The sequence below is a fragment of the Pteropus vampyrus genome, unplaced genomic scaffold (assembly GCF_000151845.1).
Source record: "Pteropus vampyrus isolate Shadow unplaced genomic scaffold, Pvam_2.0 Scaffold516, whole genome shotgun sequence".
Lineage (NCBI taxonomy): Eukaryota > Metazoa > Chordata > Mammalia > Chiroptera > Pteropodidae > Pteropus > Pteropus vampyrus.
In genome coordinates this window covers 491,526-517,492 of record NW_011889297.1, presented here as the reverse complement: position 1 = coordinate 517,492, position 25,967 = coordinate 491,526, and the positions used below count along the sequence as shown (strand labels likewise).

The 25,967-nt window shown below is 42.6% G+C and overlaps 1 protein-coding gene across 6 annotated transcripts in view; it reads left to right on the top strand.

Annotated features, from left to right (window-relative positions):
* Nucleotides 1–25,967, top strand: part of ARHGEF9 (Cdc42 guanine nucleotide exchange factor 9) — a 153,294-nt gene that overhangs the window by 4,292 nt on the left and 123,035 nt on the right. For 3 of the 6 annotated variants that reach the window (XM_011383361.2, XM_023525012.1, XM_023525013.1), the window contains exon 2: nt 25,608–25,787. The exons of 1 other annotated variant lie outside the window; for it this stretch is intronic. In XM_011383361.2, coding sequence (XP_011381663.1) covers nt 25,662–25,787 — 126 coding nt within the window. In that variant the 5' untranslated portion in view covers nt 25,608–25,661. Of the gene's footprint in view, nt 1–12,618; nt 12,658–20,139; nt 20,159–25,607; nt 25,788–25,967 lie in introns of those variants that run through there. 2 more of the 6 variants (XM_011383363.2, XM_011383364.2) reach the window with 2 other exon arrangements.

Below are 25,967 nucleotides of genomic sequence, written 5' to 3'. Positions count from 1 at the left end.
TTAATATTAACTGAGCCATTTCACAGCTCGGCTTTAGTACAAGGAGGTCTACAGACCCTGACAAATATTTTTTTCAACCCGACTTTAGGTTGAGGCAGGGAGAAAGCGAAGGGATAGTGTGGTAGGAACAAACTAAGCAGTGCTTTTCCCCATTGAGACAGCTCCTATTTGTCAGAACCTGCAATATCAGCTTGTGCAGTTCGCCCTAATTTTGTTTGTGGTTTAGGGAGGCCTGCCCAGCCCAGGTGCAGTGTGAAATTTGGGAGATTTTGTTTCTATGTTGTTGGTCTCTGAGTAGTTTTCAACTGGGAATTCCAGTTTAATTGTGGGACTGGTGAACAAGGTTTGGGCCCTGGCTCAGATTCTTTGATGCACTTAAGTGTCTCTGTGTGTGTGTGTGTGATTAAGTGGCTAGGGAGCTGAGGGGTCCCAGCGAACCTGTGGGTGAGATACTCTTCTTCCCGGTGGTGAAGCCCAGATGAGGAGTGCTTGGCTGTGACCAGAGGGTACACTCTGGTAGTTGCAGGGATGATGCCAAATCATGTCCTCCTCCTAGCCTTTGTCTGCTATCTTGGCCTCTGTTCCCCTTGGCCTGTGGAGTGCTTGCTCTGGACAGGGACGTGATTGGGAATTGAACCTATTGTCCCGAAATAACTGCCTCCTCAGAAGACCTCTCACGCAGCATCTGGACCCAGCCCCAGTGGCTTTGCCCTAAGAAGTGGGATGGAGATGGAGAATCTTAGACTCTCTAGCTCTTATTTCTAGATCTGCAACTTGTTCTAGGCCAACTGAGTTTCTTGCTTTCCAAGAATCCTTGATCAAAGCTTAGCTCTTCTGATATCCGCCCCAAGTGTCTCCTGTCATTAGGTGGGTCTACCTTTCAAAAGTGTTTAGTTTGTTGTGGTTTGCCCTGGCACAAAAGTAGAAAGTGGAAAAACTAGAAGGGGGAAGGGCCTAGAGGAGAGAGAAGACTCGGAAACAGTCCAGTAATAGCAATACTAATAATCCCTTGTCAGTGCATGGGCCTATAGAATTTACAAAGCAATTTCACATCCTTGTTTCAAGCATCACATCAGCCTTGTGAAGTGGGTAGGGATGATTGTTATTCTCAGTCTTACAGATGAGTAAGTAAAGGTCAGAGAGATTGGTGGGATGGAAGTGGGTCTCCTTTGCAACCAGAGTAGAGGGGAAGTCAGAGTTGATCATTCCTAGCTAGTGTGAAAGTGAATAGAGTCAGGTGGAGACAGAAGTATGTGATTCTCCCCTGAAGTCATACTAGCTAGCTTCCCTAGCTACTCACTTATATTTTTAGTGCTTTTTCATATCTTTCATTTGTATAACAATTTCACACAGAATTATTTAGGAAATGCTACCTTTTTATCTTGAATATACATCATAGTTCCCTTTAGTTTTATTAAGACTCACTATTTGAAATCTTCAAGGAGAAAAGCAGTATGAATTGGTGAAGGCTGAAATATAGAATGTTTTTGAAGGAACTACAGTTTTCATACAATTGTCCTTCCTTTCAAAGCACTATTATTTCGTTATATTTCTTTAAAAATGTGCTGCCCAGAACTGATCGTGCTACTCCAAGTGCCACCTGATCAGGGTCAAGTACAAAGGGACTTTGATCTGTCTGTGAAATATCTAATAATGCAGCCTTGTACTGGTTCTTAAGCCTCACTAAACATTCAGATCAGTTGAGGAGATTTTAAACACCCATACCAGGTCCTCACCCTGAGAGATTTTAGTTTAATTGACATGGGATATAGGTCCTCGACAGCTTTTTTTTTTTTTTTAATTTAGGGCTCCCCAAGGTGATTCTAATGTGCTGCCAGGGTTAAAAGCCACTGCATTAGCCCTTTGGGCTATAAGCTCAAACACTAAACACTGTCTAGTCCAGTCTTCTACTTTCTTGTGAAATTGGTGTTTTGAACCAAACTCCTACAATTTTATTTTGTTTGGCTGGTCCATTATTCTAGATATTTATGGGTTTTTTTAAATGTTTCTTCAGATCATGTAACAAATTACCAGTCTGTTCTATCATTACATCAGTGAAACTTTATTGTCTTTGGTTGGTCTATTGTAGCATTTTGTCGGGAGAGGGGCATGAAATTAATTTTTTTTCTTCAAGCCATGAAACAGATTGACACTCTTCTAGCATTGCATCATTTGAAAACTGAATAAATATTATTAAAGTTATTGCTTCAAATAAGTGTTCAATATGATGAGGTTAATAGTGGCTCCTCCAACATCTCACCAGAGCTCCCTCTTGGAGTTGGAGCCCGTATATATATATATATATATATATATATATATATATATATATATATATATATATCAATGGTCAATCAGTGCAGAATCCATTGGGCTCTACTATCATCTGTCTTACAAATGTGGTAATGAGGATAATGTGGCATGATAGACTTGTATTTTTTGTAGACATCAAGATGTATGCTAGGTTCATAGCAATCATCTACCAAGCCAGTGATCCCATTAGGAGTCTGAGCTACTTGGTATCTTATTCCTGATAAATCCTGTTGCAGCCTCCCACAAACTGTATGTTTCCTTTCTGGGTCCAGAATTTGCCTGAGGGTCAGTGCTACAACTGTAGATTTTGTGTACCACTTTTCTCTCTTTGGAAAAGCAGGACAGTATAGATGTAGCTTTAAAACAATATATTTGGTTTTCAAAAAGTTGAGGAAACTCTTTGCACTTGTTTCTCTTGGCAGAATTGTTTCCATTAATCTAGTGTTTCTTAGTCCTGGCTGCACATTGGAATCACCTGGAGATTTAACACGACTAACAACAATTCCTAGAATCTCTGAGGGAGATCTGATTGAGTTGGTCATAGTGAGACCCTGGCATCAATATTTTTTAAAAGCTCCCCTAGGTGACAGGAATGCTCAGCCAGGGATGAGAATGACTGCTAGGTTCAAAGGAAATGTCAGCTCAGCCTGAATATGGCTTATTGCACACGTGAATAGGCAGGCTTCACAGATGGTGAAATTTTATTCTAGGATTGTGGGGGCCTTGACACATTCTAGGGGCTTGGGCCCATTCTAAAAAGGAAGATTCAACCCTGAAGAGTAAGTAGTCTGGGGACCTATTTGGATTTAAAATGATCAGCTGTGAGATGATTTGAACCTTTCAGAGAAAAAAGTCAGTTCCTATGCATTTGCTATATAGTGGGGAAAATTCTGATTTTTTTGCTGGTACCTTTGGGCAAATTACTTCTCTCCTCTAAATTTTTGTTTCCTTATCTGTAAAATAAAGTTAGGTGGATTAGATAGCTTCCATAATTTCTCGGAGCTCTAATGATCTGTGCTTCCTTTGTGATTAACGCTAATGATCAAAATGATTAAGAATATTATTGTTCAAAGCCAGCAGGTAATGTAAAGATCCCTTTTAGCAGATTTGGAATTCATAGAGTGATTGTGGGGGTAATAGAATTGCCTTCCTAATTATATTTGGCTTATGTTTCTTCTAGAACAACTGAACTATAGGTTGTATTCATTGAGTACACACTGGCTGCCAGCAGAGAAGGGAGCCCTAAAGTGAGCTGAGTGGTAGGGGGATGCCACTTTGGGATTTAGCATTTGTTAAGGGACATGTTGCATGGATAACTGCGAATTGCCTCTTATAGATAAAATACCAGATTGATAGGTCTGGGAAAGCCTAGGAGTCAAGAGGCTGTCTGCTTTGACAGCCCAGAAACCCTTCCTGCAGTATTTTAAGTAGCCATTCATTTAGTCAGTACTATCACTACTATTAATAAAACTTTCAACAAATAAAATTCCCTAGTTATTTCATTGGCTTCTTCCTCAAAACTGGAAGTAGTTGAAGAAACTGAGGCATAGAGATTAAACAACCTACTCAAAGTCATACTTTCAGGATATAGTTCTCAGCCTAAAACCCAGGCCTCTTGACACCACATCCTGCAGTTCTTCTAGTGTAGCCTGCGTGGTCAACTCTGTATTCAGAATGTGATTATGACGTAGAGCAGAAATCAGGAAGAAAGTTTGAAGAAAGAAACAAAGGGCAACCTAGATGGGAGGGGAAGATTAAGGGAGGAATGTGTTTGAGGTAAGTTCTTTCTTGCCCTTATCACTCTTCTGTGCTGGTTTCAAGCCCCTGACAGGAATCGGGCATTTGGTCTTTGAGCATCAAGGTCAAGTTGGTGGCGGAGAAGAGGGAAAGTTGTGCATGCATGACAGAGGGACAACACATAGAAGGCACACCTTCAGTAAGAGAAAAATAAAACACTGGAAATGGCCTTGGGACTCCTGAGAACAAGCTGTGGCCCTGTACCTACCTTGCTGCCAAACTTGATCAAGGCTCTTCACCAGTAGACCTCAGTTTCCATGTCACTAAAATGAGCTGTGGATTCAATAGAAGAACCATATCCTCAAGTGAAATTTGATCCAGAAGCTTCTATATGAAATAGGAAAAAGCAGAACTGGTCTAGTTGAAATAGGCCTGAGACAGAGGTGGAGGGTAGAGTCTGGAGTTTCAGGCAACCATCTTGTCAATGCAAACTTTAGTACAGGGGCAATTGGAATTACGAGAGTAAGGATGGCTCTGCTCAGCTCAGCCAGACTGCTTGGAAGGTAGGACAGCATTGGACAGGGGAGGGAGCATTTCATTTAAGTGGCCAGGATTCACAGAGAAACACATAGAGACAGAGAGTACTTTGGAGACCTTCAGTATGCCTCTTCTCTTCCTCTTTTACAAATGAGAAAACTAAGTTACTGAAAGGAAATGGGACTTGTCCAAGGTTGCAGTGATGGACCTGGGATTCTGACTCCTCAAATCAGGCCCATGCCCCCTATAACCTGCTACCTCTGCTATAGGATGCTGGCTCTATGCTCCCTTGGCTGGATTAGAGACCTGAATGCTCTCAGGTTTGGTTGGAGAAAGCGAGCTGACACAGAGGTTGGGTGGGAGAATGAGAGTATTGTGTAACCTCCTGGAGGGGAGCAGATCTGTCAGCAGCCTTTGGGGTGACAGGCATTGAGATAAGGGTGGGGGGAGCACAGAGTCTTCTGCAGACTATTTTTTCTCCTAAGGAGGAAGACCTGGATGCAACCCTGTGCACCCTCGGGGGCCAGAGTCATCAATAGACAGCTCTGGAAACGGCTCTGATTTCTCTGCCTGCCTGCCTTCATTAGGGGAAGAGAAACCGTGCACCTCCTTGCCCATCTGGCTGCAGGAAGGATGTGCTAAGAGCCCACCCCCCACCCCCTCAGTGTGTGGTGCTTAAAGGCAGCAGCTACTTTTAGCTGTACCTCCCACAGCCTCACCTCCACCCACTCTATTCCTTCCTCCTTTCTCTGTGAACCCTGCTGGTTGGCAGGAGGGCTGGCCAGTGGGTGCTTTGGCATTGGGAAAGAGGCATGGGGGAGCCAGGCGTCCATTGGAGAGGCCTGGCATGATGGGGAGGCTCAGGACAAAGGCAAAATGATAAAACAGCTTTGCGCTTAGGGCTCAAAGGGAGTGACAGGGTTTATTAATTTCCTCTGAACCTGGCAACCAGCTGAGGTGCTTTTCTTGAGATTACAGATTGAATTGCACAGGAGGGCTCAGGAAGATTTATTGGACAGAACATGTATAGTTTCTCTACTTGAATTTAGAATAAGAATCTCCAACCTTTTTGGCACCATGGACCAGTGCTCCTATGAGAATCTAATGCCTGATGATCTGAGGTGGAGCTGAGGTGGTGATGCTGGTGCTAGGGAGCCCCTGCAAATACAGATGAAGCTTTGTTCACCTGCCACTTACCTCCTGCCATGCATCTCAATTCCTAACAGGCCAGGGACTGATACCATGATTTAGAGAAAAGCGACTGGAGCTAGTGGATGCTCACTTGATTCTTGACTCTCCCTCTTGAACACTGTCTTACATTTTGTACTGGATTTTGTACATTGTCTCGCTTGGTCTTCTCTTTGGCCCTGTAAAGTGAATGGGACAGGGATTATCTTCATTTTACAGATGAGAAAAGTAAAGCTCAAAGATTTGTCATACAGCACTTGATACGGGCTCAAGCTCTGGAAGTTATAGTGCCATTTAAGGTCATTCCAGACAGCTATAGCTTCTAGAAAAGGGGTATTACAGCTGTCCTGAGTCTGATTCCCCCATTGTTAAAAGCCGGAGAATTAGGTCCAGACAAAGGACTCTCCCAAGGAAACAGTATGCTTGGAGTAGTACTGAAGCATACTATGTTGCTGGGATTTGAGTTCTTGGACCTATAAGACTTGCAAGCTGCTCTTGTCTTTCAGGGATGGCAAGGGAAAACTGTGTGGTGTGATTGAAAGCAAGGGTCACTGAACTAGTAATTTGTCATTTTTAGCCCTGTGACCTTGGGCAAGTCACTTAGCTTCTCTGAGTTGGTTTTCCTTTCTCTTACTTGGAGCTGATAATTTGTGAGAACTCTCTGAAGGAGAAATCTCTGGGTGAATGCTTGAGTGGAGGGGCCTGACACTTGGTAGGCCTTCTGTCAAGATTTTGTTAATGGAAGACATACACGTGAATAAAGAAGGGCTGTAAATATGAACTCAGTTGCTGGATTACTTTGAACAAATCCCATTGTCTTTGTGCCTCATTTCTCATCATTGGAGCATAGAGGGCTCTCTTTTACTTTCCTCCCTTGGAAAGGCAGAAACTCTGTGACCTAGCCCCTGTCTTCCTTTCTAGGTGGGAAGCTGGGATTTGTTTTTTATAATACATTTTCTTTTATTTACCCCCAGCTCCATCCCCCCACCTGGCCACATACATGTTGCTATGAATAGCTTTCTCTCTCCATGTCTCCTGTGAAGCTAAAAGAGGAGATTGGAAGAAAGCCAAAGTTATTATTATTATTTTTTATTTAGTGCCTTCTCAAGTTTATCAATCCAGAACCAGCTAGGCACTTAGCAATTAAAAACCAATTTTTGGCCCCCGGGTCCTTGGCTAAGATTTGTGATGAACATTATTGGGTTTTCACGATACGATTAAGAGTTGTGATAGAAATAGCAGACTCTTAACAAATGTCCTACCTAGAACAAATACACACTTCACTTTTATCTGTATCATTTTGTTTGGAAAATTCTCATTGCTCCTGGAGCAGGGTGAGAAGATAAGGACTATTGTATAGTCTTACTGTCACATCGGTCTTTGCCCCAGAATCCTATGGAGTGAGCAAGGCCAGGATGATTCTCCCTAGTTTTATGGCTCAAGGGATAATACTTAGAGAATTGCTTTGATTGAATTAGATCAGTGCTGTCTCTTAAAAGCGGTTGTGTGCTAGGAATAGCATAGTATATAGAGATAGCTGTTATCAGCCCACCCATACCAAGTGGCCTTCACCAAGGAGTTTGTTTTAAGGATGCCTTCTGCACTTTGCTTCTACCTAGGTCTTATTATAAAAGTTAGTCAAGATAGCAGAGAAAACTAGGCAGATGCCACTAGATAACTCTGGCTAGGTTGGCACTGAACCACTAATATTACATCTATTTGAATTACGATAAGTCCACCCAGATATCATATCATCCTGGGATGCATAAGAGGCCTTGCCAAATGCAGAAGAGTGGCCCTAGATTCTGTGACTCTTCGTGCTCTGTTTGGAGGTTTTCTCTTTTTAGATTTATCTGGTCTTGTTCTTAAAGACTAGGCCTTGAGCCTAAAAGCTGGCTCTTTACCATCACTAGTTTCTGCAGTCATCCCAAAGGATGGGGAAGAATGCTTTGGATAAATCCTATCTCATTTTGCCTGCTTTGGTGAATATTGTATACCTTTTGAACTTTATCCCTTTTATTCAAAGTGGCTTGGGCCACTGAGAAAATGAATATGGAATGACAGATTTAGGAAGGCAACCAGTAGCTTGCCAGGGCTAGGGGGAGCTTAGCTAGGATGAGACATCTGTAGGTGCTAATCCACATGCGCATAGCTGTGTTCTGTCTTTTTGTGGTGGTGGTGGTGGTAGTGGGGTAATGGTGGTGGTATGAGGGACCAGAGTAAGTCCATGGTGCTTAAACTGAGAAAGTCACTGGATGAGAATGAGAAAGACCCTTTAAGATCATTGAGCCTATTCCTTCATGGTACTTCTGGGGAAATTGAGGCCTAGGGAGAGGCAAAGACTTACCGAAAGTCTCAGAGTTAGTCCACGATTCTTGTCCTGTCTCTCTGTTTAGTTCTTGGCTGCTGGGCTTCAGAGTTGTGAGGCCCCTTGGATGAATAGAGTGGTGGCTAAGCCTTTGGGGAAGCATCTATAGCTACCACATTCAGGAAGTGACAGAGATTAAATTTAAACCTAGGTTCTTTGACCTGCTTAGGAGCAGATTGACCCAGGTGTCTTGGAGGAAAGTTGTTAGAAACAAATTATGAGAGAAGAAAATTGGTTCAGCCTTGCTGTCTATCCATGTCTTCCACCAATACCTGTACATTTATACACACTATATACGTCACTTGTGATGCACACTTACACTCAGACATATGTGGGGTATATTTGGAGCACACATGGGACACGTGTGGTATTCATTTTCACATTAACATATTTGAAACACACACATTCAGTTAACCATGGGGCACACTCACACTTCTACATACTTGGCACAGGCAGGGTACACACAGAGACACATACAAGGCACGCTTATGCAAATTTGTATGGACACACATGGATGCATATAAAACAACTGAACACCTGTAGGGCATGTGCAAATAGGACACATAAATCTAGGGCACAGAGATACACAGTCAGATATGCACCTACACTCAGGACACACACTTTTGTCTCTGATACACACTCCTAAGAACTTACTTGGACAGACAACCCTCTCTCCATGAGACATATTTGAACACACCTATGGGACACAATCACATACCCACACACCCCTATGGGACAGACTGATGAAGAATACATCTTACCCCTAGGGCTGGCCTGCTGTTCCAGTCTTCTAAGTGGGCATGACAGGGCACTAGCCCCATCTGGTGGCCCTCTGTCAGTTTGCTCTGGATTCCCCTTTATCTTTGAAATCAGGCCTCAAGAGAGCAGTGAACTCAGGAATAAAATGGATACTGAAGGTGGCACATGTTACAGCAGGCTCCGCATAGCAAGTGAAACTTAAGAACCGAGCCCTCAGATGTTGAGTTAACAGGCAGATGAAGAAAAATGGAGAAGATAAATTGATACCAATTAATGTAGAAAGCTTGAGCCTGCCCCTCCATCCCCCAATCCACTTACAAACCATTGTGAAAATATATGATTGTGAAGTAATGTCCTAGAAAACCTAAAGGAACTGAATATTAAAGTTTGTTTTCTTGGAATGAAGTAACAACTTGGACCTGAGCAAGTATATCTAAATTGTGGGTGGGAGGGTGGGAGGTGAAGTAGTAGGATGCATAATGCAATAGGTTGCGTGAAGTAGGGCAGAGGCCCAGACTCTCCTTCATCAGTGGTGTGTAGAAAGAACAGCCATATCTTTAATGACCACAGCCCTGCCCCTAGGCATAGCAGCTTGGGCCATCTGGCCCCACTAATGAGGGTCAGCTATTTTTAGAGTTTCTCTATCTAGAAATCAGGTCAGGGTGTCCTGGGGAGGCCTTTCTGGCCCTTGATAACAAAGGCTGAAACTGGAAGGAGGAGGTCCTAGACTGAGTCCAGAAGAAGGGGACAGTGAGATCGGTGGCCAGAGTGTGGCAGGTCTGTTCTGGAGCAGTGTCCTCAGAGCCCCAGTTGGTGTTGACTGTGACAGCCTCATACCAGTTTCTCAGCTTTGGACTGAGATCAAAAGTTCTAGTTACTACTCTGCCTAGATCTTGTTTGGTGTAGAAGTGATATAGCCACTATTGCCCCCAGATGCTGGTAAGGCTCAGCTAGGCTAAGAGTTGAGAAAATGCTTTGCAGATGTACTTGTTCTTCACCTATGAAGCTATATCTCCCTTACCCCCTAAGCTGGCCTTGGTTCCCACCAACAACTGGGCCTGACTCCTATCAGAGTAGTAACTAAAAGAAAGGCCGAAGAGGGGCCAGGGGAAGGCAACATCATGGGGTCAGGTTGGTCAAAATTATGCTGAGGTCACCCCCACCCATACAGATGCTTTTCAATGCCAGGTCAGTTCTTTCCCAGAAAACAGGTTTGAGACATTTAGGTAGGTGATCATAGAGGTTAGATATCTCAGGAATCCTAGGTAGTGAGAGAAAGCTAGGGGCATCAGGAGCAGGGACTTTTTCCTAAAAGTCCTGCCACTTGCCAGAGAAAGCAGCCAAGAGTGCCAGTTCTGATCCTGAGAGAGTGCCTTATTCTAAGTTTTGTATTCAGGGCCATTTCACTTGCTTTATTGGAGGGGGTGGGTTAGGAACTAGACCATGTAGCTCAAATTCAGATTTCTCCTCACCTCATACATTGTGGACAAAGTTCTTATGAACCTCAGTTTTCTGGTCTATAACATGGACTTAACTGTAAAGTCTCAGGATTGTTGGATATAAGAATTCATGACTGAAGGATCTGAAAAAAGCCTTGTAAATTGTTAAACTGCTTTGCCACTGTTTGCATTGTTAAGAGTTCATCCAGATAGTGATTACAGGTAATTTTTTAGGTAATCTAGGAGCATGTCTTCACTTTATTTCTCCATTCCTTCTCCCGCCCTTCTTTTAAGCCAGTATTGTCTTTGTTTTACAGATGAGAATACTGAAGCTCAGAGAAGGAAGAAACCCACCTGGGGATACAGGATTAGGTAGTGGTGGATTTAGGACTACGGGTCATGCCTTCAGACTCTGTCCGCTGTTCTTTCTTTGGCCCCAAGCTGCCACCCAATGAATTCCAGTGTTAAGGGAAACTGCTGGTGGCGGTTGAAGTTAATAATATATGTTAAAAACTTAGATTTGTCTCTGACACATAGCAAGGAAGCGGGGCTCTCTGGGGCCCAGCCTTGCCCATGAGAGGCACACTGACTTACCCTTCATCCTTTCCACAGCAGCTCACGTCCCACTCGTCTCCTGCACGTTGGAAGCAGTGAAGCGTTGGAGAAGATGCTAAGCTGTTGTGAGAGGGAATTGTGCTGCCTGTTTAAGGAGGATCCCTGAAGGCACTTTATCCACCTTGGCAACCCCCACCTCCTCACAGCTTCCTGGGTACAGAAGCCTTGTGTGGCTGACCTGCTTGAGGTGTTAGACCAAAAGGTATCTGAGGAAATAATGTTTGAGGGCCTTGATCTGTGGAATATTTTTCCTATTCTTGGATAAGATGATGGAAATCTAAGAACCAAAGCTGAGAGAATCCCTTGAGACCATCTTGGCTGACTCTCACCTGGCCTCAATGTGGACATTAAAACCCAGCTAGGCTGAATTTTTCTCCTTTAGTGTGCTTTTGTATACCACAGACTCTTGAGCTGGGCCAGATTTCCTGGAGCCTTTCTAGCTTGTTTATTTTTGGCTTTCTGAGCCCAGGAGAGGGGTGAGTAGTCACACTGAGACACAGTGGTGAGAAGAAGGAGATGGAATAATCTTTGGATCTCAGGCCTTGGGTAATAGGTATTGGAGAAGAAGGCCTTTTCTGCCATTCATCTGTCCTGCTGCTAATATGTTGTTTTCCTATAGCCTGCTGATTGGCCATGGGAGCCTAACTCAATCTGTTTCTATTTTCACTTGTGCTGCTAAAACCTGTAAATGAGGACAGTATTGGCCTTTCTGGGGAGGATTAGATAAGCAATGCCAGGGTTGGGGAAACTGGAGGATAAAAGGAGAGAGATACCTCCTGGTCTTCAAAATTGAGAGCCCAAAGTTGTATAGGGAAGGGTTAACACCAACACCCTGCCAAGAAGCAGCCACACTGTTTCCTCAGTTCTCTTGATCCTAGAAATCTCATTTTTCAATATTTTATTTTTGAATAGAAAATCCATTCACATGGTTTAAAATTCAAAAGGTACAAGAGGCTGCACAGTGAAAAGGCTGCCTCCTGTCCCCACCCTCCACCCTCTTAGCTTCTTCTGCAGAGGCCACCAGTGAGTCCTTTTAAAGAAATGTTCGGTGGATATTTAAGCATGTAGGCATACCTCAGAGACATTGTAGATTCGATTCCAGATCACTATAATAAGCAAATATTGTAATACAGTGAGTCAAAGGAACTTCTTAGTTTCCCAGTGCAATAAAAGTTGTGTTTACACTGTACTGTAGTCTATTAAGTGTGCAATAGCATTATGTCTGAAAAAATGTATATCCTGTAATTAAAATTACTTTATTGCTAAAAAAAAATGCTAACCATCATCTTAGCCTTTAGCAAATTGTAGTCTTATTGCTGGTGAAGGATCTTGTCTTGATGTTGATGGCTGCTGGCTGATTAGGGTGGTAGTTACTGAAGTTTGGGGTGGCTGTGGTAATTTCTTAAGGCAACAGTGAAGTTTCCCACATTGATTGACTCTTCCTTTCACAATTTCTCTGTAGCATGCGATGTTGTTTGATAGTATTTTACTCATAGTAGAACTTCTTTCAAAATTGGAGCCCATCCTCTCATACTCCAATGTTGCTTTATAACTAGTTTCATGTAATATTCTAAATCCTTTGTTATCATTTCAACAGTCATAACAGCATCTTCACCAGGAGTAGATTCCATCTCAAAAAAACCTCCAATTTGTAAAAAATTCAATATCCGCGAAGCACAAAAAAGTGAAGCACAATAAAATAAGGTATGCTCGTATATGAATATATTTCTCTTTGTCTGTATTGTGATAATATATTATACACACTGTTCTATATTTTGATATACCTCGGAGGTTCTTTGACCCTGTAGGGGTGTGAGGATGTGTGTGGAGAACTGAGGTTAAGGTCACTGGTTCAAGAGTAAAATTACCTGGGTTTTGATTCTGGCCCTCTATGCCCTTCAGCAATTGCTTTAGCTCTCTGAATCTTAGTTTCCTCATTTTTAAAAGAGAGATCAAATAAGTTAGTATATGCAGAAACTTAGGTATGTCTCTGCCAAGTTTGTGCTTAGTAAATATTAGCCATTATTTTTAAATTAGGAGGTAAACATTAGGTAGTGAGTCAGAAGATCTGGGTTTTCTTCTGGCCTCTGCTTCTGGGGTAGCTGACTGACTTCCGTTGTCCAAGCCTATTTCCTCACTTTTCAAAAGTAAGGTCTCACCCCTATTCTGCTTATCTCTCAGAGTTACTGAGACAATCCAGTGAGCTAATGAGTGTGAAAGCAACTTAGAAACTATAATGTACTAAGCATACGGAAGGGGTGCTGCTAAATCTTTTCATAGAAGCTGCTTTGGATAGCTTGAACCCAATGGCCAGAACTGGGTAGAGAAGGCAGTGTCTTTTCTTCTGTCAGTGGAATCGAAAGGCCATTTTTGTACTGGAGTTCTCTTCTGGGTGGAGGTAGCCCATGGCAAAAATTTGAAATAGTCAAATTTTGTCTTCTGACTTTTGTTACCCCACCTCAACCTTCTATTGACTTAGATGTTTCCATGTATTTTCTATTCCCCTCTGTCTCTTTTATCTCTCCCTGTCTCTTGTTAAAACCTGCTTTTAGAAGAAAGGCAATAACATCTGTCAAAGATGACCCCTACTTTCCATTTGAGATAACCTAGTCCAACTAGCTCAGTAAGGAATTAGATCTGCCCAGGTTCATACTGCAAGTTAGTAACCAAGCCAAACCTGGAGCCCATTCTTCCCATCCCATTTTTTTCACTAGTATTTGCATTTTAGTGTAAATTTGAATTTGAAATTCCTTAGCAAAGACATTGGTAATGAGGGGGATTCTGGAAGTGTCTCTACTTACTCTTCATACTGAGGTATTCTTACCCCTTAATTTCTAGCATCCAACTTGTTTGGGGCACTGATGGGAGGGAGAGGCATGTATTGGTTGTAGTACTGAAGGGATGTCTTCTGTAGAGCAGAAGATAAGGAGTACCAGAAAATGTCTAAAACAGTGATCTCCAAAGTGAAGCTCAGAGAGAAAATATTAGAAGTTCCTTATATTTTAAACTGTTAAAATCATTATTATTTAATTTATACTTTTGTGCATATTTTTATAAAATATATACTACATTAGTAGTATTTAGATACTGGGGTAGGTGTTCATTTTTTTTTTAACCAATTGACAATTTTTAACTGCAAATAATTGACAGCCATTATTCTAAAAGACTGTAGACTTGGTTTCTAATCTTGGCTCTGATGCTGACTAGCTTGACCCATTAGGCAACTTCTCTTTACCAGAGCCTCAGTCTTCTTATCTGTAAAATGTTAGATTGAACTAAGTGTGCCAGCTTTTAGGAGTCTCCAATCCTGACCTTTTCTGAGTATAAGAATCCACCGTCTTCCAGGTTGTTGAGCTCGAGTCAGAGTCAAGAAGAGTGGATGCAAGCCCTAGCACCTTACTGGATGTTTTGTCTCTCAGTCAGCTGTCCTGGGTCCCTTCTTTACCCCCACCTCCTCCACATAGCCCAGACGGGCAGGCAGATGCTCTCTTACATAATCCTGACTGACCTACTTGAAGTTCTTCTGTTACAAGCACAACCACTTTTCCTATAGACACAGACCTGATGCTATCCCTCTAGGGCCTTGAAGAGAGGGGTTACTAATAGTGCTTCTCTTGTGTCCTTTCTGTCAGCCTGTGTTTAGATGTATCATCCCTCTGTTTGAAGTCTTTAATGACACAGGCTGAAGGGAAGCCAGCTCAGCCAATTTGAATCCCCTGGGGCCTGATCCAGTGGCTGCTCACTGAACACCTCTGCCATCCATTCATCCACCATTTGCTATGTCTATTGAGAACCCAAGACTGTGTTAGACTTTGTTAGAGGAAACATGGCCCATCTCTAAACATGAAACATTGCTAACAGAGATTAGAAGTACTGCTAAGTGCCTTGGCCAATGTCTTTTCTCTCTAAGTGAGCCAACAGGCAGAGGGAAATCAATAAGTCATTGGAAACCATCTTCCACTTTCTGAAAGGCTGTTCAAATACAGATTTCCTCTTTGAGTTATAATGTAAGGACTCCCCAGGAGACAATTACATTCTCTTTTGAAATGAATACTAAGTCTCAGAGCCTTTGAAGCCTGTGTCCTGAGTGGGCATGCTCAGAAGACCTCAAGGTAGTTTAACTTGATTGAATTATATTTATTTCTCCTGTTTCTTCTTCAGGTATAAGAGCAGGTCACAGTGCCCCTGACTAAATGCTGTTCCTGTTCTCACCACCTTAGACCAGATGGCCACATTTAAAGGCATTAGAACCATTAATTCCAACCTATCTCCTGCTCTGCTCCTCCCCTCCACCTACAGCCCTCCTTCCCATACAAGATTTTAACACGACATCTGTCAAATGGATAAAAAAATGACTTTCTTCTGTCTGCTTTGCCCACCCACCCTCTGGCTTTGGTGTTGATGACTATAGAACTACATATGTGGGAGGAATGGAGGACAGATTCTTCATGCAGTTCTAGCCCCCTCCTCCTACCCTTCTGTACACCTAGAAGAGCCCCACCCCACTCCTTCCCAGGAAACTTCAAGGTTGGCCTTCAAGTAATAGTAAAGGAAATTTAAGGCTCCCAGAGCTGGTCCCAGTGTAACCACATGAAGAAATTCAAGAATCTAGGTTCAGGGCCCAAGATGTGTCTAGGTCACCTCAGGGATTTGAGGGTCTTCTAGACCCCTGTCTCTCCCCTAGGCTTGTCCTGGCCATGTCTCAAGATATAAAGATAACAAGAAACCCCAATGGGTGCTTGGAACTTATTACCTGAAGCAAGTACAAGAAGGACAGGAACACTTTGGAGATAGGGCACAAGGTGGCTCAAGAGACAGGTAGGGGTAAGGGTAACCTCCAGCTTGGGATGGGATGCTTCTGACTCAATTCATGAAGAGAGCATTGCTAAGTCATTTTTGTTTTGTTTTACTAATAATGTGTCTCTTAGAATATTAGAGGCTGACTTGGGTAGATTAAACATAGCTCTAGGAAATTGCCTATAGATTTTAGTATAGAGACATGCTGCGAGAATTTTCCATCAGGGCCATTGAGGGCCTCAGTACTGAAGGTCAGGGTGGGAGTGAGAGTGGAGATGCAACAGGGTAGTTGCAGATAGCCTCTTAAGGCAGACTTGGAAAATCCTACTGGACAAGCTACTGTAATTCCTCAGTCTGCCTGGAACCTGACAGAAGAAGAAGCTGGGAAACAGAGTTTGAGATTCTGGTTACTTCTGAATGGTCCAGTGCAGTCTTATACTTCAAACTCTGACTGTAGAAAGTTTAAGATACTTGGTCTCAGTATGATGTATGATTCAGAATCACTTGGGATGCTTGTTAAAAATGCTGGGGTGATTGTGAGCAGGGGTTCTGTGGACCATTCTTGAGAAACTTGTGTAATGGGTTGGAACCACCTGGATTATGCCAACAGATCCCAGAACAACTTGACAGTAACCCATATTTCCAAGATGTTTTGGAGATGCAAGCTGATGTTTATCATATTGGAGGCTGCTCTGGTGTGGAAAAATTCTATAGCCAACAGGATCATGGTTGGTAGTCCAGAAATATATCTTCTCTCTGGTCTGTGCAATCCTTGGCTCATCTGGCTGCATTTTCTCTAAAGTACTTATTCCCTCAGCGAGACAAAATTCTTAACTACATGAAATTTGGGGCATCAGCCAAGTCTCACTTCAGAAACTTCTGGGCCCACTAGGCTGAGCTAGAGGCTGAAGTTCCATACCAGAAGAGTCCATTGCTGAGGTCCAGACCAAGCAAGCAACTCCCCTTCCCTCATACGCTTGGTCACCATTATAACCGAGATGCCTTGTAACTTCCCTTAGAAGAGGTACAGAAAGAGCTGCCATTTTTTTTTGTTATTAGTCTGTAATGAATGAGAACATGTTTTGAATGGTTTATACCTTGAGGTACTTGTCTGGGGTTTCCCAAGCTTTTAGATCCTGCCAGATATTAGTTGGTTTGTGACCAAAGTACTTAATGACCTCTGGATCAGGTGGTCTGTTTTGTTCTTGCTGAGCCCAATCTACATCTAGGCTCACTTTTCCAGATCAAGCCAGCCCAGCTGCATTTCATGTCTGCCAGGTGTGGCTGAATCCAACAGGAGGAGATCTTTCATTTTATTAAAGTGAAAAATAGATGGTATGATGGAACACTGAATAAAGCCAATGCCTAATGACTCACAAATCACATGCCCAAACTAGGAAAATGATAATTATGTTATGAAAAGAGTGATATTTACATATTTCCTTTCAGTACATTTACAGCCATCATCACTTGAATGCATTGATTATTCTTCTCAGAAATGAAATTATTTAGTTATGGGCCATAGCAACACTCAAATTAAAAGTGAAACCAGTCAGATGCGCACTATTAAGTCATAGGAAAAAGAAAAAGCAATTCTTATGATTTTTTATATTCATAGTGGGTGTTTTCTTACCTGGTGTCTCTTCTCTTTTCACTGATGACCATTGAGCACCTGCACAACTCTTCAACAAAAACCAGTCCATCCCAGAAGCCATCTGGCTATAAATCCTACTAACAATAGATTGGCCTGTAGGCTGCCTGGTATATGTTATGTAAACTATTTCCTTGGCCCCGTAGAATATTCTGCAACCAGGCAGAGATGTTAACTGTGTTGCTGTAATCTACCTCAGAGCTTGCCTGGTTTTAGGGCTCAGGTTGTAGAACTTCAGATAGATGCTAAAAACAGTTTTGTTAATTATAGATTAAGTGATGTTTTAGATCTACTGTTCACAAGTGTACATTGTGGTTGTTTGGAGAATAACACTCTGGTTGACAATTTGAATATATTGTCTTATTTTCTTCTTCTTTTAGGTAGAAATTAGTGACAGGCAAACGGAGAGAGGATATAGGACTAGAGTCATCAGGGAAGGGATTAAGGAACATGTGGGTCAAGATCACACTGCTAGGAAGAGGTAGCCTACCTTCATTGTCCCTTTACTTAATCATGGGTAAGGGTATGGCTTAAGTAGAGGCACAGAGGTAGAAGTGCATCTGCCTGCAAGAGATTGTGTTAAGCCAGAGTGGAAGGTCCCTGCCAAGTTTGAGACAAGAATTAGATCCATAGGTAGGCTAGATTAAGGACAGTTTTGAGAAGTTGACAGAAGGGAGTTATTAAAACTTCTTGAGCATGGATAACAGCACCAGCAAAAAGTTTTGAGAAATCACTAAAAAGTTGCTTGAGGAGGACAGAAACCTATGGGTAGCATTAAGGCTAATTGGGAGGCAACTTGAGGTGATTAAGAGCTGGCCTAGGAAGGAGCATTGGTAATGAAGATAAAGCACCAGAGAGAGAGAGAGCGAGAGAGAGAGAGAGAGAGAGAGAGAGAGAGAAACATGGAAGAAAGAAATAGCAGGCCCAGAAGTGTTATCAGAAATGGGAAAAATTAGGACGGAGGGGAATGGGGGCACATGAGGAGTTTTACATATGTTTTATTGGAGGCGGCAGCAGGCCATGCAGTGAAATGTGAAGCAGGCAGTTAGAAATATGAGACCAAAGGTTAGTGAGAGCAGATGGCATGCAAAAGATGATTTCTTTGAGCAGCTACATGGAGAGAACAAAAGAGCAAAGGTCTCCCATTGACTTTTGAATGGGGCAGTCAAGGGCTAAAGTAGAAAACCCATTCCTCAGTGTTCCCAGCCAGTCTAATTGGCCTGTGCTTCATTGTGTCACCAGCAGTGCCTGAGTGAGTTGGATTCAGGAAGGGACTAGTCAGCTCCAAGTTCTCATTTTCCTGAGCAGATAACAGTAAAAGCATCCTATCAAGCACATAAGAGAGTGAGAAGAAACGAGCTGCAATAATGAAATTCCTGTGTTAGTAAAGCTGGTGTTAGCCTCAATGGAAAGCCAGACTGAAAGGTACTTGAGAGGTTGTCAGTGTGGTTCAAGTTTGCAACTTTATTGGTAAACAGAAATAGATAAAGGGACCTGTTTATGATCATTGAGTGAGTTACTGACAGAACTTCTGATAGCCAGTCTTTGCTGTACACCCAGGTACCTTCTATCAGTTCTTTGAATAGCCTGGGTCACACCTTTCCAGAAATGGGGAGTATTGCTGTTCTTGAACACTTCGGGCAAGATAGCCAGAGTCTGTTTACAGGACTATATTAAAAAGACATCTGGTTATTCAGGGGAGGACATAAAATCCCTGCCTATTTTAGATGTGCTTAAAGGGAACAAAGGAAGGTATTTTGCTCTTGTTCATGCCTACCTGTTGGGGGAAGGGACTTTCTGAGGGGATGGGGACAGGCATCAGTTGGAAAAACACCTATAGAGAGACAAACCCCCCTCATTTCCCTCTTTGTCCTTCTGTGAAGCTTCTTATGGCAATTGGCACATTTGCTATTATTCACAACACATTTTTTTAAAACTTTCCACCTTCTGCTTCTTGCCATTAAAACTAATATTTCTGGCAGCCACTCGGGCTAATTAAATAACTATTTGGGGGGTGGTAGTGTTCAGCTAGAGGGCAAGAGCAAGAAGAATAAGACAACTGGTGTGGCTCTGGAAAACTAGGTAAAGGCCGTCGTCCCAGTTTTTTTTTTTTTTCCCTGCATTGGCAAGGTCTGGCACTGGGAATGCTCCTTACATGACCCCAAATTCCCTATCTGAGACGTACCAACCACTGAGGAAGGCCTTGTAGACAGGCAGGGAGCCCAACCTATGGAGTGGCATGGGGATCCCTGGGAAGAATGAAACATCAGGAGAAGCAAGGGTAAAGCCTAGACTAAGAAGGTTCTCTAGACCAGCGGTCCCCATCCTTTTTTTGGCACCAGGGACCGATGGTTCTTTAAGAATCTAATGCCTGATGATCTGAGGTGGAGCTGAGGTGGTGATGCTAGCATTTGGCAGCACTGCAAGTACAAATGAAGCTTTGCTAGCTTGCCTACCACTCACCTCCTGCTGTGAAGCCTGGTTCCTAACAAGCCATGGACCTATAGCGGTCTGTGGCTCAGGAACTGGGGACCCCTGCTCTAGGGCAATGGTTCATCCCTGAACCAATAGCATAGGCATCACCTGGAAAGTTGTTTCCTGAACCAACAGCATAGGCTTCACCTGAAAAGTTGTTTGAAATGCAGTTTTCAAGTTTCACTTCAGACCTACTGAATCAGAAATGCCTGGGGCCTAGGAATCTGTGTTTTAACCAGCCCTCAAGGGGATTGAGAACTAGAGCTCTCCATCATTCACAAGGTAGGTTGGTCTCCCTGGAAAGATACTAGCTGAGAGCCCTCTCTACCTTCTTGACAGGCAGTATGTGCTGATAGCTCCATTTTGTTTTGTTTCTCTGGCAAAGTAAAACTATAAAATGAGTCTGACTAGAGATTCAAATCTGCTCCACTACCTACTAAGTGGGTGAGTGTGAGTTACTTAGTTAACCTCACAGGTTATTTTCAGTACAAATAGAGGCGTTAATGCATACCTTAGCTATAGAGATTGAGATCACAAAAGCTCATTACCCAATGTCTGGCATATGTTTTCAATAAATATGTTATCTTTCTTCCTCACCCCTGAAAATGCCAACTGACCACTCCAAGTTACTTGTAGATATATGCCTTGCCGTTGATCAGAAACCAGACTTAGAGGTCAAGTTCACAATGCCTCCAGGGTATGGTGATCATATTTCCAGGTTAAAAGTCAGGGCACGTGGGTCTGAAAACAGATGTATATATTTGTAGAAACAATCACACAGAACATTTGAAATAAGGATTGTCTTGGGAAATCTAAGTAAAAAGGAATAGAATCTCATTACTTCAATATGAATTATGATTCTTCTCCCTCCCCACCTTATTCATCCACAAAAGTGTCTTTGGCATGAGAGTGCAGAATACTGTATGTCCCACTCACTGGCAAGTGTGAGCAAGAGCAAACCTATATTTGGTGCTGCACCTGATATGTTCTGGGGATTGGGGATTATTTTGTTAGAAGTCACAGCAGTGCAGTCCCAAGGCCAAGAGCTATTTGGGTACCTTGCTAGAGTAACCTAGTTCTATATTCTGGTTTTATGTTGGGCTTGCAGGATGAAGGGGTGGACATAGATGGGAAAGTAGGGCTTTTGGTGTGTGCATGTAGGAGTATAAACCAGTTTAAGAAATAAAGAATTTAACCTCTGATAGAGCAACTCCCAACTGGCCTTTTCTTGGCTTTCCTCTCTTATAGCTTTGTACCATTTGATAATTTGATCAGCTCCTGCTGCTTGAAATTCTTGTCCTTGGCTTTTGCAAGATTGTACTTCTTGATATTCTAATTATGTGCTGACAGCTCCATTTTGTTTTGTTTCTCTGGCTCCTCTTCTTGTCCTCATCTCCAGTTGTTGCTGTTCCCTTAGGTTTCTGGCCTTCTTTCTAAGTACTTTCTTGGTTTATACAATTTTTTTTCTGGGCCATTGATTCCCAAACCTGTATAACTGTCTCCTCTAACCTTTCTTGATCTTCAAATCTATCTGAATGTCCTTCTGGGCCCCTACATTCAACACATTAAAGAGTATTTGTCATCTTTTCTCCCCCTCCAAAACCAGCATTTCCTCATAACTTACTTTCATGCTTTAATGCTTTAGCGATCACACTTAGGACTGAATCTTCCCCCTTTGCCAAATCAACTCTGACCTACTAATTTTCCTCAAACTAGATTTAAGAACCTTCAGAAAGACTCCAGCCCACCCTTCCAGCCGTCTTTCCACTCACTATCAGACTCCCCTTCCCCAGCCCTTGTTTGCCATCAAATTCCCCATAGTCTTCACCTCTGGGACTTTATTTAATCTCATTCCTCTTCCTCAAATGCCTTTCCTACTTCCTTCTCTGTTACAATCCTACTCATTCTTTAAGACCTATCTTCAGTACCCCACAAAACTGTTCTAAGCCAAGTAGCTACATATGATCCTTCCTTCCTCTGAAGTCTTGTACTAGGCCAGTATATACCAGGCACTGTACTAGGCACTGAACATCTAGCACTCAGTTCGCTCTGTCTTTAATCTTGTCTGTGAGGCAGGTATTATTATCCCCATTTTACAGATGCAGAAACTAAGGTCCAGTGTTATGTAGCTTGAAACTCTTGCTCTTGGCTTTTGTGATATTGTACTTTTTGGTATACTAACTGCATTATGGCAGTTCCATTTTGGTTTGTTTTCTGGCTCCTTGTCTATTCTTCACTCCCCTTTCTAAAATAGCAAAGCCCAGAATTGAAGCTAGGTTTGCCTGTACTTAACCACCTTTGCATACTGCTTGAAGGACATTTACTCTTGCCACATGAAGGGCCTTTGATTTTTAGGTAAAAACTGTGGCTGAAATATATTAAGCAGACCCCTGCACCCAATGGGAGCTCACTAAGTGAGTGTTGGATGGAAAATGGATGAGCAGAGAAAAGTGCATATTTATGTGAATAATTGTAACAAGTTAAAAATCAATCCTGTACACAAAAAAGAGATTTAAAACTAATTTCCAGCCCCAATTTAATTTACTTTTAAAATAAATTAGAGCATAGTGGAGGAGCCTATTTCTCCCGTTATTCCTGCCTGTATTTGTGACTAGAGAGCACAGGAGCCCCATACGGCTACCAGCCCCTTCAGGATTAATCCTCTTTTCATCATATGCACACACATCTGTCAACTCTTGGTTGGTTCAGTGTGTTATTATGGCTCATGAAGTAAGTTGGAGTATAGAATTATTCCCATTTATTGAGTGAAGAAACCGAGATCCAGACACAGCATAGTTTATAAGAGCAGAAACTCTAGAGCCAGTCTGTACCTACATTTTAATTATGGCTTCAATACTTACTGGCTGTGTAAATTTGGGCAAATTATTTAACCTCTCTGAGCTTCAGTTTCCTCATCCATAAGATAGTAATAGTATTTCCTCAAAGGGCTGCTGTAAGGCTTAAATGAGTTAATGTGTATAAAGTACTTAGAATAGCTCCTGACATATATTAAGTACTTTATATTAGTTACTTTCATCACCATTATCATTACAGCTTTAGCAAGTAGTAGAACGAGGTCTTAAATCCAGATGTTCTTTTTCTACCTTCTCTATCTATGGTGTTATGTTGTGGGCTGGGGGAGGTCTAGGAGGTTGGCCATCTGGCAATCATAGGCAAGTCACTCTTGCTATATTATCCCTGATTTATAAAATGAGGGCTTAAGAGTGATGATCTTTGCAGTGCTGTACAGTTCTGACTATCAGTGATTCGAAGTGGGCCCTGATAATGGTTTGTGGCCACTGGGTCCTGGATTGGCTTTGTCCAAGGTACAGCTGGGCTCTCTGACCCAAGGGCCCAAGAAAGTCATGTGGACTAAATGGGACAAGAGTGAGCCACTGCTGCTGGGAAAAGCCAAGCATGGAGTCCCTAAAAAGAAAACTCCACTGTAGAAAGAGCACAGGCAGTAGAATCTGCCAGATCTGGACCTAGGGGACCTCAAACAGCATCACAGATAGTATCTTGAGCAGGGTGGTAGTAATTGATGTCAATATAGTCTTTTGATCCTTGATAAAAAGCAAAGGATATAGCTTTAAATTACAAGCCCTCATGGTGCTCTGAGTTGGTGCTGTATGTGCTTATTGAGCTCTAGCAACACCCAGTTGGGACCTACCTTTGGCAGGAGAGGGGAGACTTCTCTATAAAGATTTATTTTATTGAGGTCAGTAACCAGAAAATTTTCTCCACTGAGGTCAAAACAAGAAGAAATTGATTTTTAGAACATTTGGAAGAAAGCAAGCTCAGCCTAAAAATGAATCTCCTCATAGGCAGGAGTACCTATGACTAAAGGTGGCTGTTTATTACTTGAGGTTCTTAAAAATAAAAGCCATTTGGTTTACATAATGGATGGAGTTCTGTGAGTTCAGTATAGCTAATTAGTAGACATTGGTAGTACGATATGATAGCCATTAGAGCATATGCAGTCAGAAGACAAGGCTCCATAATTTATTACTTGCGTGATTGGCCAAGGATCAGGCTACCTCTTTGAATCTCAATTTCTTCATCTTTAAATATGAGTAATAACGAGATCCAGCTTATTTAGTAAGGGTCAAGTGATGCAGTAGATATGAAAACACTTTGTAAACAGTAAAGCTTGAGGTACTTGAAAGGTGGTGTTATAAAAGGCCCTATTGGATATCTCATTTACATCCATGCTGAGGAACTTCCTCTATGCCTTACCTTCTGTGGAAATCACAATGGCTATAACACTAAGCAGTGAAGGATGCATCAGGCAGGGGCTGACCAACAGAATTCCTTAACTAACTTAAAGTATGTATGTTTGTGTGAGTGTTATGTGTTATGCTTTTTAACTTATGACTATAGGGTTATTCTCCAGCCAGTGTGTTGGAAAGCAGACCTCTGTGAGAGAATGTGTGTTCCATATCCTGTCTCTGCTGTCTTTGAACTGTTTTGTCATTGGTCTGTGGTATCATGATTGTCTTGGGAAATCAATTCTTCCTAAAAGCAGACTGATGGAAAAGTTGACTTATAGAGGACATGTTCAGCAATTCAGTGCTGGGGAGAGTGTTTGAATCCTTTGCCTGACAAGCCATATGTTCTCTGTTTTGGAATCTGTTCCTCCAAATGCCAGGAAGACTGGTGGCCCATACTGGCTGGAAACATTTGGGAAAAAAGAGAACAAATAACACTTTGGTCAGGATGGTAGCCCAAGAGAGGCAGACTGTTCCCCTCCCCCATCCTCATCACTATGCTTGGATAATTGTTGTGAACACGAACATTTGTGTGTGTGTGTGTGTGTGTGTATGTGTGTGTGTATGTGTATGTGTGTGTGTGTGTGTTTATGTGGCAGAGAGATAGTTGTCTGCCTGCTGCTGTGTGGAACTCAGTCCTGCTGGCCACAAAGTCTAATGACCAGGGTTAAGATCAATGTACAACTACAACCGGTGCCTCACTAAATGACCCTGAGCCCTTAACTTCCTTGTTGCTCAGTTTTGCCACCTATCAAATGCAGAAATCAACCTAGACCTCCCTATGTATCTCACAGGGTCATTGTACAAATTACTGAGTGAATCTGTGCCAAGGCTGAGTTTCTTGGAAGCAGGGCATCACAGAAAGCCATATTCTTTTATACCCATGACCTCTCTGAATGACATCATGTGTGGGTGGGAACAGAAGGTTGCAGGACTGGGGTCCATTGTGTGTGAGGAATGCCATGGTCTGTAACCCCTGGGGCTGGGATACAGCAGTGTTAAAAATGTACCACCAACTCTCAATTGGTCAGTTTTAGTAAGAAGGAGGAAAAGGGGAGGAGCACAAGGACTTTAGAGCGAATTTGCTCCAGCTTCATTTTAGCCAGTGATTTCAGCCTCCTCTCTACCCATTGCAGACCCAGGGCTGCCTTGAATCACCAAGGAGAGATGGACTGGAGCTTTCTTTCTTCCCTAGGGAAGGATATCATGCATAGGGATAAAAGTATGAGGTCTATGTAGTCCATATTCACATTCTGGGTCATTCTACTCACTGGCTAATGGAGAGTTGACAGTATTGTTTGTCTTGTGGTGCCTGCAATTGCCAGTGCTATCTCTCTCACTCTTACTCTTCACCACTAGTATGTGCCTTTTTCCATAAAGTAGTAAAGTTCTATGGGCGGGGGAAGGGGCAAATAAGGTAGTCAGCTCTGTGGACTGAAAACATTCTCGTTTTGTCTCTTAAGCTGATCACTGGAGATTCCATCGTTAGTGCTGAGGCAGTATGGGATCACGTCACCATGGCCAACCGGGAGTTGGCATTTAAGGCTGGCGACGTCATCAAAGTCTTGGATGCTTCCAACAAGGATTGGTGGTGGGGCCAGATCGACGATGAGGAGGGATGGTTTCCTGCCAGCTTTGTGAGGGTGAGTGTCAGTCAGCCTTCACTCTCCTGTCTCCTTGGCTGCCTGCCCCTGGCTTCCCCCTCACCAGCCCTTGTTCTACTCATTCCTCTCCTGGTGGCTCCTCTCACATTTTACTTCTTTTTTTTTTTTTTTTTTTTTTTTTTTTTTTTTTTTTTTTTTTCCCTGCATTGGCAAGGTCTG